General features: G+C 41.1%; 1 protein-coding gene across 8 annotated transcripts in view; it reads right to left on the bottom strand.

The window, feature by feature from the left end:
- Positions 1 to 15339, bottom strand: part of ACACA (acetyl-CoA carboxylase alpha) — a 274923-nt gene that overhangs the window by 40412 nt on the left and 219172 nt on the right. For all 8 annotated transcript variants that reach the window (XM_030296955.1, XM_030296959.1, XM_030296958.2 and 5 more), the window contains 2 exons: positions 2258 to 2401; positions 1547 to 1667 (listed from right to left, as the gene is read on the bottom strand). In XM_030296955.1, the coding sequence (XP_030152815.1) occupies positions 1547 to 1667; positions 2258 to 2401 (265 nt within the window). The remainder of the gene's footprint in view (positions 1 to 1546; positions 1668 to 2257; positions 2402 to 15339) is intronic.

Here is a 15339-nt window from a genome sequence, read left to right as displayed (position 1 = left end):
CACCCCGAAACCTTAAAGAGCAGGTTGTGTTCAGTTCAGATGTAGAACTTATAAGTCAACTAAGATGCCCCTCCCCACCCCCGCCCTGCCACCACCCTCATGATTCCCAGGAGAAGACTCACTGACTCTTGTTCTGAATTCCCCCAGAAAAGTTCTGGATTTTAAGGCTGACAAGATCTTAGAGGTTCATAGTTCTTATCATAATCATGGTACACATATGAGAGGTAGGGAGATTACTATGGTGATTTTTTCTGGCTATGTAGGAAAAACGATTTCATTTTATGAAAAGTAAGAAAAGGTACTGAAGACAACAGGTAAAAATTGAAATTGAAATTCCTCTGGTGATTTTTCTAACCTATCTATAGTTGGACTGCAGATTAAGTTCCAATTCCTAAGTAATAGCTGTGTGACCTTGCACAAATCACTTAACTTCTCTGAGCTTTTAAAGTGGTGATCTTTTTTTTTTTTTTTTTTTTTTTTTATCTCTGAGAAGTAGAAAGCCTAAAGAAGATAATGTATATGAAAGTGCTTTGCAGTCCCACCTAGCTCACAGTGGGTACCCACAGAGGTTTAGTAAGTCTTCCTTACACAGACCTCTTCTTTTCTTTCAACAAAATCAAAATGACTCTTAAATTTAATGAATTATCTTCTGCATTCCATTCTTCTTTTAGATAATAAGGCTTTCTTTGAAATAGTTGCCATAAACATGCAAAGAAGAACACTTTCTCAAATAACCTGAAAAGCACAGATTCAAAATGTAGTAGGGGGATTTGGGGCCTCACAAAAGAACCACCTGAGAAGTAAGGTTTGTTAAAGCAGCCTAATGAACTGGCAAGTGAGAATGTACATTCACCTTACATGGAGACACCACTGTTTTTCTGGTTTTTTGTTTTGAAGATAGGTAAAATCAGCCACAAGACAGGGATATATGAGATAAACATGGAGGGAGGGCTTGTTCTCACTCAATATATTTATGAAGTCAAGAGTTCTGGACAATCTCTTCATGAATAATGACCTTACAAAATAATCTTACATGAATAACTACAGCAAGTCCCAACTATTACCAATATCATAAGAAAAAAGGGCACAGGCAGGCTGAATGCTCAGAAATAGTGTGCTGACAAGAGTATAGTCATGTTCTACACTGAAGGTCAAATATCTTTTCTAAAACTGATCTGATTAATCTTTGTTTACAGAGATTAGATGGTCGAAGATTCTATGACTTTATTGCTTAGATTTAAAGTCTTTGAACCCATTAAGTAATAAGTGCTTTAATAACAGAATTAACAGAAGAAATGTATTAGTGACTATATTGCTTATGACTCAGAGACTGACTTGTACATCTAATTTCCTTTGTTTCTCATGTGTTCTGGAAGGATTTTCCACCTTAATCTTTGGAGAGCTGTTTTAAAGATGTGTCTCATTTCCAGACTACTAAAGTAGCTCTGTTTTGTCATGTACTGTTGTGCAGGAATTGGTTAGTGAATAAAAGGAAGACGGATAGCCTGAGGGCCAGGGTACCACAGGACCCTCAAAAAATACATACTTGGGTGAGGACGGCCTGCTAGCATCCATCGAGGATCATAGGGGGCCTTCGTAGGAACAAATTCGATGATTCTATCTATAGGATCCTTGGAGTTCAGGAGAGGTACTAAACTGTGCACATTCTGAAAGGCAGTGGGGAGGAAAGAGCATAGCAATCAGTGAACAATAGGCCTGCAGTACCAGCTCAGCCACAATCATTACAAAGGCAGTAGGGACCACATACGGAATCACACCTATCTGTCCCAGTCATCACTGAGAGGCATCCCAACTGTATGCCAGGCCCTGACCACATACACAGGTCTCAAGTATCATGTAGGAGCCTGGCAAAATGTGGTACATTCTGACTCTTGATTTCAGTGTTTCCATGCTTTAGGGGAAGCTTCCCAGGGGGATGGATGGCTATTGCAAAGGAGAAAACCCACAGTGAGGAAGAGGCCTTGGTATGCTGGGATCTGAGCTCAGACAGGCCATGAAGGCTTCTGTGACTGGAAAACATCAGAAAGGGGCCTATACCAATGAAATCCAAAGGCATTTTAAGGTAGAAACCCAAAGACAGCTGCAAGGAAAAGAGAAACCAACAACTTCCAGAGGAATATTTCATAAAACAATTTCTCCCCCATAAGGAGGAGACCTCAAACACAGAGGCCCTGTAATCCTTGGTGGAGAGGCCTGGTTCTGTGGGCTTTGTCAATGCTGGGTACAAAGGGCTCACCTTAGGCATGTAAGACAGCCAGTGCAGGACAGTGAAAACCCCTTCAAAGTCATCACAAACGATGCTGTGGGTCACCCCATTGTTGTGCATGATCTGAATGCCCCCAAGCTGGTTATTGGAGGTGTATACTTCCCGCCCAAGGACCTAGAGAAACAAGCAAGAGAAAACACATTCATCTTGACAGAAATAAAGGCAAAGTCTATTTTGCGATTCTCACTAAAATGGGTTCTTTTCTCCACAAGACACAGATTCCAGCTTCTGTGGTTCCTTTGTCTTAAAAAGAGAGCTTGGGGCACCTGGGTGGCTCAGTCGGTTGAGCCTCCGACTTTGGCTCAGGTCATGATCTCACAGTTTGTGAGTTCGAGCCCCGTGTTGGGCTCTGTGCTGACAGCTCAGAGCCTGGAGCCTGCTTCGGATTCTGTGTCTCCCCCTCTCTCTGCCCCTCCCCTGCTCATGCTCTGTCTGTCAATGTTAAATAAACGTTAAAAAAAAAAAATTAAAAAAAAAAAAAAGAGAGCTTAGAAAAATCAAAAAGGCTTTTGAACAATCACATACATTGTTGCAATTTAAAAACCAGCAACCCTCTGTCTCTAGCTGCCACAGATAGGTGTAGCATACTTCGACTCAGCTAGAGCCATGGTGGTGGGTGAGGCTGGGACCCTGAAGTGCAGGCTACCTCACTGTGAGCAGACCAGAGGAATTGCTACACGTCTACACAAAGAGGTAACATGCCTGCCTTTTGACAATCTTTATGACAAGTCTCAGTTAAACGCTATGAGGTTTAGGTTCCTAATTTTTTTTAAAGACTTTCCCCTTAGATTTGAATTTTGAAGTTGGTCCCCACACACAGTCCTAAAGCTGGCAAAATCCGGAAGCGACCCATGACCCACACACAAACCCTTGAGTCTAAAGTCCTTTTAGTGTGCTGGGTGGAGGGCAGTGATTTATACCCAAGCCCGCCTCTCCTCTGTCTTTCTCTTCCAATGTTCCAGGGAGTACACAAGGCCTCAATCCTTGGTGTATCCCTGAAGGAGTTTAACCCGTGTGAGGCTGAAAGGTACCTGCAACTGGAAACCACAAAGTTTTCCTCAAAGAAGAAGAAAAGGAAGAAAAAAATATGAGTGGACTTGGAAATTGTAGGGTTTCTTTTTCCCTTGAAGACTGGTTAATAATTTCTTTCAGGGAGGGAGGTTTTCTGACCCAGCAATGGAAGCCGGGCAGCCTGATCACTGACTACTGCAAACTGCCGAGTGGGTAGTAATTGCCAGTCATCTAGGGTAGCCCTGGAGAGCTCTAAACAGTTGTAGAGCGCTTACTGTATTTTACCTTTTCTTTTCCCTCTCCCCTCCTCCTTCAGAAAATAACAACACAAATATTTCTTCCTTAGTAATAACTTTTACTCATTTTTAGTCTCTGGGAAGATTCTAACAAATGAAAGACCAGCAAATTCTACCTGTATATTCCCATTTTGCCCCTTCTTGTTAGGAGCTTTGAGATGGTCCCTTCCATGCTGGGTCAGCCCCTACATCAAGACGTTGCAAAGGATGAGGAAGTTGGTGACCAAAGTAATCCCCTCAGTATGGCCCAGCTGGCCTCAGACCCATTTAACTTCAGCTAGGAAGGACGAAGAGACTCTCTGAAAGGAATATGCAAAGCAAAATTGTTCTCAGATTACCACCTTCCTTGGTAAGGAAGTGCAGAGAACCAGTGTTTGCAGACAGCCCCGGGCTGAACAACATGCCAGCGACTCCTCTGAAGGAGCCCCAGGAACAGGGGAGACCATATCTGACCACTGGGCTCCCCTCCTCCTCCGTCTTTAATCTCAGCCCAGGCACTGTGGCTCCTTTCTCATTCTCCTGCTGTCTCTTTCCATTTGCCCTCTCTCTGACTGATACACTGATCTCTCGGTCACTCGGCTTTCTGCTCCACTGAGTCCATATTACTAATAACACCTCCGCCACGGCCAGTTTACCTCATGAAGGCAGGAGCACATCATTACAAAATAAACTCATAACTTTGACATTCTAGCAAATACACGCCGTTTGTTATTTTGATGGCTTTAGTCTTTCTAACAGGCAGAGGGCATTACATACCTGTTTCATTTATATCTTTAAATGTGTGCACACATGTACAGTCACACATGCATCAGGAAACAAAACAGAACAAAAAACCAACCCAAAACAAATATCCAAAGCAGTCAGTTGATGGGGGACCCTGGTGGAAGCAAAAATCCTGTCACTCAGGGAGGCCATGCTCTGATGTGGCTCTGGTTTTATGGACGTCATAAACCCGATGGCCCACAACTGGTCCTTCTGGGACAGACCGCCTTTCTGCCAGAAGTCATTCAGTGTGATCAGCAGTATTTTTAATTATTAAAATAAAATTGGAAAGGGGGAAAAGAAATAAAAAGGAGACACTGCACTGACCCTGAGTATCTGATATTCACAATCTATGTCAGGCGCCAAGAACTCCTTGCTGCCTGGAAGACAGCTGGGGCCATTTTATACTCAGAAACATGGTTTTCTTTCATGGGAAACAGTACTAGTACTTGATAATGTCCATCTGCTTAGAGCCTCAAACTCCTCCCAAATTTGTGGTGAACTGATGAAGAAACAATCTTGGAAAAAGGGACCAAAGCAGACCAAGAGTTGCTCAGCGGTCCAAATACACCTTCCTCACACATCTTTGTCCCTCACTTCAAAAGGGAAGAACATCCAGGACTGGGCTCATCTCGGAGGCTCTGCCACTTGCCCATTCTACTCCATATTCGTATAAATTAATGGGAGACAAACTTGGAAGGAGCAAGAATTTAATCACTTAGCACATCTTCCCTTTACAAGTAATATGCAGCTTCTGATGCTTTGGCATTGTTCTCAAAGGCAGTATTTGTACACTTCTCCTATAGATTCAGAAAGAAACCTAACTAGGGCTTACCATAACCAAGGACACTATTTCTGGACTAAAGAAATGTTTGTCGTGAGAGAAAATTCATTTACTTTGGTAATTAAAGGGAAAAATTACAGGATAGACTAACAGAGCATCCAAATGGCTGTGACTGGCCTTATCTTAGGAGATGGGGGTGGGGAGGGAAGGACACACAGAAAGGAAACCTGCTTCACTAATCACAAACAAATGCTAACAATCATAGCTACTTAACAATCGGTGAAGAGAAAGCAGTCCCCTCCAGTTCATCTTCAATGACCGTATGTTTGGAGCATGCACCAGTAGAATGAGTGCGCACACAATAGCTCCTGATTTATAGGGGTCGTTGCTGACTCAAGTGGTTTTAATGATTTTAGAATACTTCACAACAAAAGCTCCAACCAAAGCAGCAGAATCTAGGGTAGGACAAAATCCATTCTGCCTAACTCTGAAATGATCATGCTGGAACAGTTATGCAAACCCTGATCAGTATCTAGGGAGGCAAAGAAACGAGTCCACACAGACAGTACCACTGTTTTATTATTCGGTGTTGCCTGAGCAATATTTCACAGAAAAATCTGGGGCAAACAACCCTCACCAACATAGTATCTTCACAAAGTAGGTGAGCTTCATTCATTAGTTTTCCAGCTCTGACATACACATTTCTATACAAATCAAGCTGCTGGCCATTTTCCATTTCCCAAATTACTTTTCTCACATTTTCTACTGCGTGATACAAATTTTTAATTTCTCTTTCCAACAAGCATCAATAACCATATTTAAACACAGGAGGAGCCATTCAAACAGAGGTGGCTCCTGAGGCCCCATTTTGCTGCCCCCCAAGTTTAGGAGGAGGAGAAGTACCATAAAATATTAGGAACAGGCACCACCTCAGAGTCCCCTGCTGAAGAGTGCCCACACCAACAGAACTAAACAAGGGCTGACTCTGAGAGGAAAGAGAATCTTCATCCACTCAATATAAACTTAAGCTTCATCCCACACTTCATTCACTGAAGCTGGCAGACCTGAGAATTAAGGGCACTGCATAAAAGCCAGTGATTAGCAGAGACACAATTGTTAAAGGCTCCACCAAAGATGCTACACAGCCTTTAGAAATTTTGAGATACATAAGAAGTACAAATGAATGCAGTCATACATACATGCTAAGGCCTCTGCTGCTGTTGCTGCTTATCTAGAGACACCGCAGACAGCTCAGGTTTACCATAGCTGACAGGCAATGAAAACAGTCTAATATACAGCCTGCTCTCTCCCTTAAATCCCTTTTTGGAGATCAAGATAAACACGTTCTTCCTTTCCCCAGTGCTCTAGACATTTGACTGAAGTGGCAGAGCATTGTGAGGTTTTGTGCAAATGAAATCACTATGTAATACTGAATGAGTATAGTATTTACTTGTCAGGATATTTGTCAGCACAGGCATTAAGATTTCCAAGTTTCATAGATGCAACTCAGCTCAATTTTTAGAAACCTGCCCTTGTCCTGATATATACATTATGATGGGGGCCTTTAGACATATAGGCAAATATTTGCAATCATGTGCTGAAGATGTGAATAAGAATGATGCATATCAATGGAATAAAAAATGAAATTTGCTGTTTTCTGAACCCCTTTAGCCAATCTTTCCTCCTTTAAACAATTCTTGGTCCAGGGCAATCTCCTATTTAAAGAAGAAGGGAGTACATAATTCCTCTTGCATCTAAGAATTTAGGCTACACAAACTGAGTCCTTGCTGCAATCCTCCTTCTCATTAGGGTATTTCCATTCTCAAGAGGATCTGAGGAGTTCTGCACATTTCCCAATCATCACTGGACTTTATTCATGATTCTAGATATTAAAGTCACTCTGTGATCTGTCAGGTTATTGATAAAGGTTTGGCTAAGGCAGAGAGATAAATATAAATGAAAATAAGAGGGAGCAGGAAACAAGTGGTAAAACAGAGACAAAAGAAAGGTGGAAGAATGAGAGAGAGGAAAAGGGAGGAGGAGAAAAGAGGAAGGGAAAGAAAAAAAATGCAATAGCTCATCTACTCATGCTGCTAACACCCTCCTCTCTGACCTGAGAGGACTACATTTTTAAAAGCTGACAAGTAATTCAATCTCCAATTAACAATTTTAAGTGGTGCAGTACATATTACTGTGCAAATGTTTCTCTAGGACTATATCCAAGGGTGAATGGAATTAAATCTCTAGGGAGACAGAACTGGTGCCTTTGCGACCAAGAATATCTGGGGGTTCCCAAAATATAGCCTCTTAATACACAGACTCAGGGTTACAACTTCTTCTCCCCTCTTCACTGGCGCTTGTCACTGGCAAACTGGAGTGCTGGTTGGCAGCTGGTAGACCAGAGTTGGGGTAGAGAAGGGGCACAGTGACCTACTGCCAGCACAGGATGGGAAAGCCTCTGACCTGAGCCACAGCCAGATTAAAGACCATCCACTACAAGACTAAAAACCGCTCTACAAACAGCAATATTATGAACTGATCAGGTCTGTGGATGGGTAAATTGGAGTAAAGGGACTGTGCAACGAGAGGAGGGAGAAGGTATTTGGCCCAAAAGAGGCCGAGATACAGGCCACCCAAAACACTGGAAGACCTCTGCTTATGCAGGGGAGAGGAAAACAGAGGAATGAGTTAAATGGCAGAAGGATGACAAGGATTTGAAGGTGGACTGTGTGAAGAACAGAAACGCATTTTCAGTGTGACGGGGGTAAGAAGAGCCACACAACAGTTTACTTGTCAAAAGTATGAGAAAAGTATGACCAAAACATAGGCTTCCAGAGTGAAAACTGACTGCCAAAAAGAAATCACTTATCTTAGGAATCCATCAACTGCTCATTTAGCTACAGCCTGGAGGATACTGACAATCAATTACTCCCAAATACAGAAATTTTTGAAAAGTCTAGTTTATTGAAGTATAATTTATATATAGAAAAATCATCCACTTTCAGGAACAGAATTCTATGAATTTTGACAAATACATACGTAACCACCATCAAAATCACCCCAAAATTTCCCTCAAGGGGGTGGGATCAAGATGGTGGAGTAGGAAGATCCTGAGTTCACCTCCTTCCATGGACAAACCAGAACTACAACTACATATAGAACTATCTCTGAAAATGAAGTGAAGACTGGCAGAAAAGATTTTACACAACTAAGAATATACAGAAAAAGCCACACCAAGATGGGTAGGCAGGGCAAGATGTGGTCTAGTCAGGACCTACACCCCTGGTGTGGTGACCCACAAGTGGGAGGGATATCTCCACTGTAAAGGCCTTTCCTGAGGAATGAGGGGTCCAAGTCCCACATGGGCTCCCCAGCTCAAGGGACCTACACCAGGAAGCAGAGCCTCCATAACATGTGGCTTTGGAAACCAGTAGGGCTTACGTACCAGAGAACAGCAGGAAACTGAGACTTCTAAGAGAGTCACTAATTTTAGGGCATGTGCTAGAGGGGCAGATATCTGCTGGAACATTCTCCAGGGAAGGAAGCATTGGCAGGCACCATTTTCTTCACCCCTCTTCTACCTAGTTGGCCTGGTGGTGGTGAGAGACAGTTCTGACACTCTCCATCTTCTGTGCTGGCACTACTCACCACACCCCAGCATTGCCCTGTGGACTCCCCAGCCCCCATCCACCTACCCTGGCAGAGTCCTTCCCAAGTGGCTCCCCCCCCACCATCACACCAGGGGGTAGTCTCTGCCAACACCAGAGCCCCTCTCCTCCAGTGGCCCCTGTTCCAAGGGGCCAGCCTCACGCACCAGCAAGTCTGCACTAACTGTGGCCCAGCCTCAACAGGAAGGTGTGTGTAGCCCACAGGGGAAACCCTGGGGCGGGGAGGAGGGGGCAGGTACTTGGACTGAGTGACCAGGGTGGTTTTGTGCTACTGGCCCCACAGGACACCCTCTTACATAAAGCCACTTCTTCAAGACCGGGAGATAAAACTGATCTACCTATACACAAAAACAAACAGAGAGTTAAGGAAAATGAGGAGACAAAAGAACAAGTTCCAAATGAAAGAGTAAGACAAAATCTCAGGAGAAGAACTAAATGAAATGGAGATAAGCAATCTACCAAATTAAGAGTTCAGAGTAATGATCATAAAGATGCTCATTAAACTCAGGAAAAGAATGGAAGAACATAGTAAAAACTTTAACAGAGAGATAAAAAACAGAAAAAAGAACAAATGAGAAGTAAAGAATACAATAACTTAAATGAAAAATACACAAGAGGATGAATCAGCAACAGATTAGATAATGCAGAAGAATGGATCAGTGATTTGGAAGACAGTAGTGGAAAACATACAACTAGAACAGCAGAAAGAAAAAAAAATAAAGTTAGTTTAGGGACTTCTGGGACAACATCAAGCATACTAACATTCACATTACAGAGGTCCCAGAAGGAGAAGAAAGGGACAGAAAACCTATTTGAAGAAATAATGGCTGAAAACTTCCCTAGTCTGGGGAAGGAAGCAGACATCCAAGTCCAGGAAACACCAAATAAGATGAACCCAAAGAGACTCACATCAAGACGTTATAATCAAAATGTCAATAAAGAGGGAATCTTATGGGAAGCAAGAGAAAAACAACCAGTTAAGTACAAGGGAACTCCCATAAGACTATGAGGTGATTTTTTAGCATAAACTTTGCAGGGCAGAGGGAGTGGCATGATATATTCAAAGTGTGAAAGGAAAGGACTTATAATCAAGAGTAGTCCACTCAGCAAGGTTATCACTCAGAATAGGAGGAGAGATAAGGAGTTTCCCAGACAAGCAAAAGGTAAAGGAGTTCATCACCACCAAACCAGTCTTACAAGAAATTTTAAAGGGACTGTTTTATTTTTATTTTTTTTTGTTTTTTGTTTTTGTTTTTTAAATAGGCTTCATGCCCAGCATGGAGCTCAATGTGGGACCTGAACTCACAATCCTGAGACCAAAACCTAAGCTGAGATCAAGAGTCGGACACTTAACCAACTGAGCCACCCAGGTGCCAAGGGACTTCTTTAAATGGAAAAGAAAAGGCCATAACTAGAAAGAAGAAAATTATGTAAGAAAAAAAAATCTAACTGGTAAAGGTAAACATACGGTAAAGGTAGTGGATCAACTACTTACATAGTATGAAGGTTAAAAGACAAAAGTAGTAAAATCGTCTAGATCTACAGTAATTAGTCAAGAGATACAACCAGAAAACAATCAACAAAATGGCAATAAGTACATGTCTCTCAATAATTACTTGAAACGTAAATCTACTAAATACTCTAATCAAAAGACATACGGTGGTTGAATGAATAAAAAAATGACCACCAGGGCACCACGGTGGCTCAGTCAGTTGAATGTCCAACTCTTGATTTCAGCTTAGGTTGTGATCTCATGGTTGTGGGATCGAGTCCCATGTTGGACTCTGCGCTGGGCATGGAGCCTGTTTGGGATTCTCTCTCTCTCCCTCTCTGTCCCTCCCTCTCTCTCTCTCTCTCTGCCCCCCACCCCGACCCATGCGCTCTTTCTCAAAATAAACATTAAAAAAAACAACAACAAGACTACCTATATGCTGCCTATAAGAGACTCACTTCAGATCTAAATACACACATAGATTGAAAGTGAAAAGGACAGAAAAAGGTATTCCCTGCAAATGGAAATAAAAGAAAGCTGAGGTAGTAATACTTATATTAGACAAGTATTATATTAAAACAAAGACTGTAAGAAGAAACAAAGAAGGGCATTACATAATGATAAAGGGATCAATCCAACAAGAGGATATAACAATTTCAAATATCTATACACCCAACACAAGGGCACAAAAATACACAAAACAAATATTAACAGATATATAGGGAGAAATTGACAGTAATACAATAATAGCAGGGAACTGTAATACCCCACTTACATCAATGGATAGATCACCCAAACAGAAAATCAACAAAGAAACAGTGGCTTTGAATGATACATTATACCAGATGGATAGATGGACAGATGGATGGATGGATATATATATACACGTACAAAATCAGCAGAATACACATTCTTTTGAAATTCATATGGAACATACTCCAAGACAGATCACATGTAAGGCCACAAAACAAGTGTCAATAAATTTAAAAAGACTGAAATCACACCAAGCATCTTTTCTGACCATGATGGTACCAACTAGAAATCAATTACAAGAAGAAAACTGGAAAAAACAGAAACATGTGAAGGATAAACATCATGCTACTGAAAACAAATGAAAATGGAAACACAATGTTCAAAAATCTACAGGATAGAGCAAAAGCAGTTCTAAGGAGAGAAGTTCATAATAATGAAGGCCTAACTACAGTAAACAAAAAAATCTCAGATAAACAACCTAATCTTTCACCTACTGAAACTAGAAAGGACAAACAAAGCCTAAGATTGGTGAAAAGAAGGCAAATAATAAAGATCAGAGTGGAAATAAATGAAATAGACTAAAAAGACAACACAAGTGATCAATGAAACTAAGAGCTGGTTCTTAGAAAAGATAAACAAAATTGATAAACTGTTAGCCAGACTCAACAAGAAAAAAAGAGAGAGGGCCCAAATAAAAATGAAAATGAAAGAGAAGTTACAACCAAAACTGACTCTTGGTATTGGTTTGTGAGATCAACCCCCGTGACGGGCTCTGCATGGACAGCACAGAGCCTGCTTGGGATTCTGAGGCACACTCTCACTTGTGCTAAGTAAATAAACTTAAAAAAAATCTGAACAGGCCAAATCCTATTAATTAAATTCAACCAGTAATCAAAACACTCCCAACAAAGTCCAGGACGAGATGGCTTCACAGGTGAAATCTACCAAACATTTAAAGAAGAGTTAAGACACTCAGATCAATGCAACAGAATACAGCACCTAGAAACGGACCCACAAACATATGGCTAACTAATCTTTGACAAATCAGGAAAGAATATTCAATGGAATAAAGACAGTCTCTTCAGCAAGTGGTGCTGGGAAAACTGGACAGCGACATGCAGAAAAATGAACCTGGACCACTTTCTTACACCATATACAAAAAGAAACTCAAAATGGATGAAAGACCTAAATGTAAGACAGGAAGCCATCAAAATCCTCAAGGAGAAAGCAGGCAAAAACCTCTTTGATTTTGGCCACAGCAACTTCTTACTCAACATGACTCTGGAGGCAAGGGAAACAAAAGCAAAAATGAACTACTGGGACCTCATCAAAATAAAAAGCTTCTGCACAGTGCAGGAAATAATCAGCAAATCTAAAAGGTAACTGACAGAATGGGAGAAGATATTTGCAAATGACATATCAGATAAAGGGTTAGTATCCAAAATCTATAAAGAACTTATCAAACTCAACACCCAAAAAACAAATAATCTAGTGAAGAAATGGGCAAAAGACATGAACAGGCACTTCTCCAAAGAAGATATCCAGATGGCCAACCGACACATGAAAAAAATGCTCAACCTCACTGATCATCAGGGAAATACAAATCAAAACCACAATGAAATACCACCTCACACCTGTCAGAGCTGCAAACGTTCACAACGTAGGCAACAACAGATGTTGGAGAGGATGTGGAGACAGAGGATCTCTTTTATACTGTTGGTGGGAATATAAACTGGTACAGTCACTCTGGAAAACAGTATGGAGGTTCCTGAAAAAATTAAAAATAGAACTACCCTACAACCCAGCAATTGCACTACTATGTATTTATCCAAGGGATACAGGTGTACTTTTTCAAAGGGGCACATGCACCCCAATGTTTATAGCAGCACTACCAACAATAGCCAAAGTATGGAAAGAGCCCAAATGTCCATTAACAGATGAATGGATAAAGAAGATGTGGTATATATATACAATGGAGTATTACTCGGCAATCAAAAATAATGAGATCTTGCCATTTTCAACTACGTGGATGGAACTAGAGGGTATTATGCTAAGTGAAATTAGTCAGTCAGAGAAAGACAAATATCATATGACTTCACTTATATGACGACCTTAAGATACAAAACAGATGAACATAAGGGAAGCAAAAATAATATAAAAACAGGGAGGGGGACAAAACATAAGACAGTCTTAAAAATGGAGAACAGGGGCGCCTGGGTGGCGCAGTCGGTTAAGCGTCCGACTTCAGCCGGGTCACGATCTCGCAGTCCGTGAGTTCGAGCCCCGCGTCAGGCTCTGGGCTGATGGCTCGGAGCCTGGAGCCTGTTTCCGATTCTGTGTCTCCCTCTCTCTCTGCCCCTCCCCTGTTCATGCTCTGTCTCTCTCTGTCCCAAAAATAAATAAAAAAAGTTGAAAAAAAAAAATTTAAAAAATGGAGAACAAACAGAGGGTTACTGGAGGGGGTGTGGGGAGGAGGGATGGGCTAAATGGGTAAGGGACATTAAGGAATCTACTCCTGAAATCATTGTTGTACTATATGCTAACTTGGATGTAAATTTAAATAAATTAAAATAAAATAAAATAAAATAAAATAAAATAAAATAAAATAAAATAAAATAATTGAAAATGAACTCATTCTATGAGGCCAGCATTACCCTGGTAACAAAACTACAAAGCCCAAAGCACAAAAAAATTTATAGACCAATATCCCTGATGAACATAAATGCAAAAAATCCTCAAAAAAACGATTAGCAAACTGAATTCAACAATACGTTAAAAGGATAATACATGTGGAAGGATAGTTCAATACCTGCAAATGAATGAATGTGATACCCCACATTAACAAAAAGAAGTATAAAAATCACATGATCAGGGGCTCCTGAGTGGCTCAGTCAGTTAAATGTCTGACTCTTGATTTTAGCTCAGGTCATGATCTCACAGTTTGTGAGTTTGAGCCCCGTGTCAGGCTCTGGGCTGACAGTGTGGAGCCTGATTGGGATTCTCTCTCTCCCTCTCTCTCTGCCCCTCCCCTGCTGGAGCTCTCTCTCTCTCGCTCAAAATAAATAAATATACATTAAAAAAATTATATGGTCTCAACAGATGCAGAAAAGCATTTCGCAAAAACTCAATGTCCATTTATGATAAAAATTCTCAACAAAAAAAAGGGTACACAGGGAACATACCTCAACATAATAAACGGCATAGATGACAAAGCAACAGCTAATACCATACGCCAACAATGAAAAGCTGAAAGCTTTTTCTCTAAGGTCAGGAACAAGATAAGGTGGTACCCAAACTTTTTAATGCTTTATTTATGTTTTGAGAGAAAGAGAGAGAGAGAGAGAGCAAGCTAGGGAGGGGCAGAGAGAGAGGGAGACGCAGAATCTGAAGCAGGTTCCAGGCTCTGAGCTGCCAGCACAGAGCCCGACACAGGGCTTGAACTCATGAACTGCGAGGTCATGACCTGGCCTGAAGTTGGACGCTTAACCGACTGAGCCACCCAGGCGCCCCCATGACCACTTTTATTCAACATAATATAGGAAGTCTTAGTCACAACAATCAGACAAGAAAAAGAAATAAAAGGCATCTAAGTTAGAAAAGAAATAAAACTGTCATGATTTGCAGATGATGTGATACTATTTACAGAAAATCCCAAAGACTCCACCAAAAAAACTGTTAGAACTGGGGTACCTGGGTGGCTCAGTTGGTTGGGCATCTGACTTCAGCTCAGGTCATGATCTCGTGGCTTGTGAGTTCAAGATCCATGTCAGGCTCTGTGCTGACAGCTCAGAACCTGGAGCCTGCTTAGGATTCTCTGTCTAACCTCTCTGTCTGCCCCTCCCCGCTCGCTCATGCTTGCTCTCTGCTCTCTCTCAAAAATAAATAAACATTAAAAAAAAAAAAAAACTATTAGAACGAATAAATGAATTTAGTAAAGTTCCAGGGTATAAAATTAATATGCATAAATCTGTTGCATTTCTATAGACTAATAATGAAGCAGCAGAAAGAGAAATTAAGAAAACCATCCCACTTAAGCAAAGTGCAACAAAAAGAGTAAAATGCCCAGAACTAAATTTAACCAAGGAGGTGAAAGACTTGTACTCTGAAAACTATGAAACACTGATGAAAGAAATTGAAGAAGACACAAATAAATGGAAAGATATTCTATACTCACGGACTGGAAGAATTAATGTTGTTAAAATGTCCACACTACCTAAAGAGTCAATGGACTCTCCATCAAAATACTCTATCAAAATGGCATTTTTCACAGAACTAGAACACATAAT

This window comes from Lynx canadensis, chromosome E1 (genome assembly GCF_007474595.2).
Source record: "Lynx canadensis isolate LIC74 chromosome E1, mLynCan4.pri.v2, whole genome shotgun sequence".
Classification (NCBI taxonomy): Eukaryota; Metazoa; Chordata; class Mammalia; order Carnivora; family Felidae; genus Lynx; species Lynx canadensis.
Note: the sequence above shows the minus strand (reverse complement) of the source record. Positions and strands in the feature narration are given on the sequence as shown.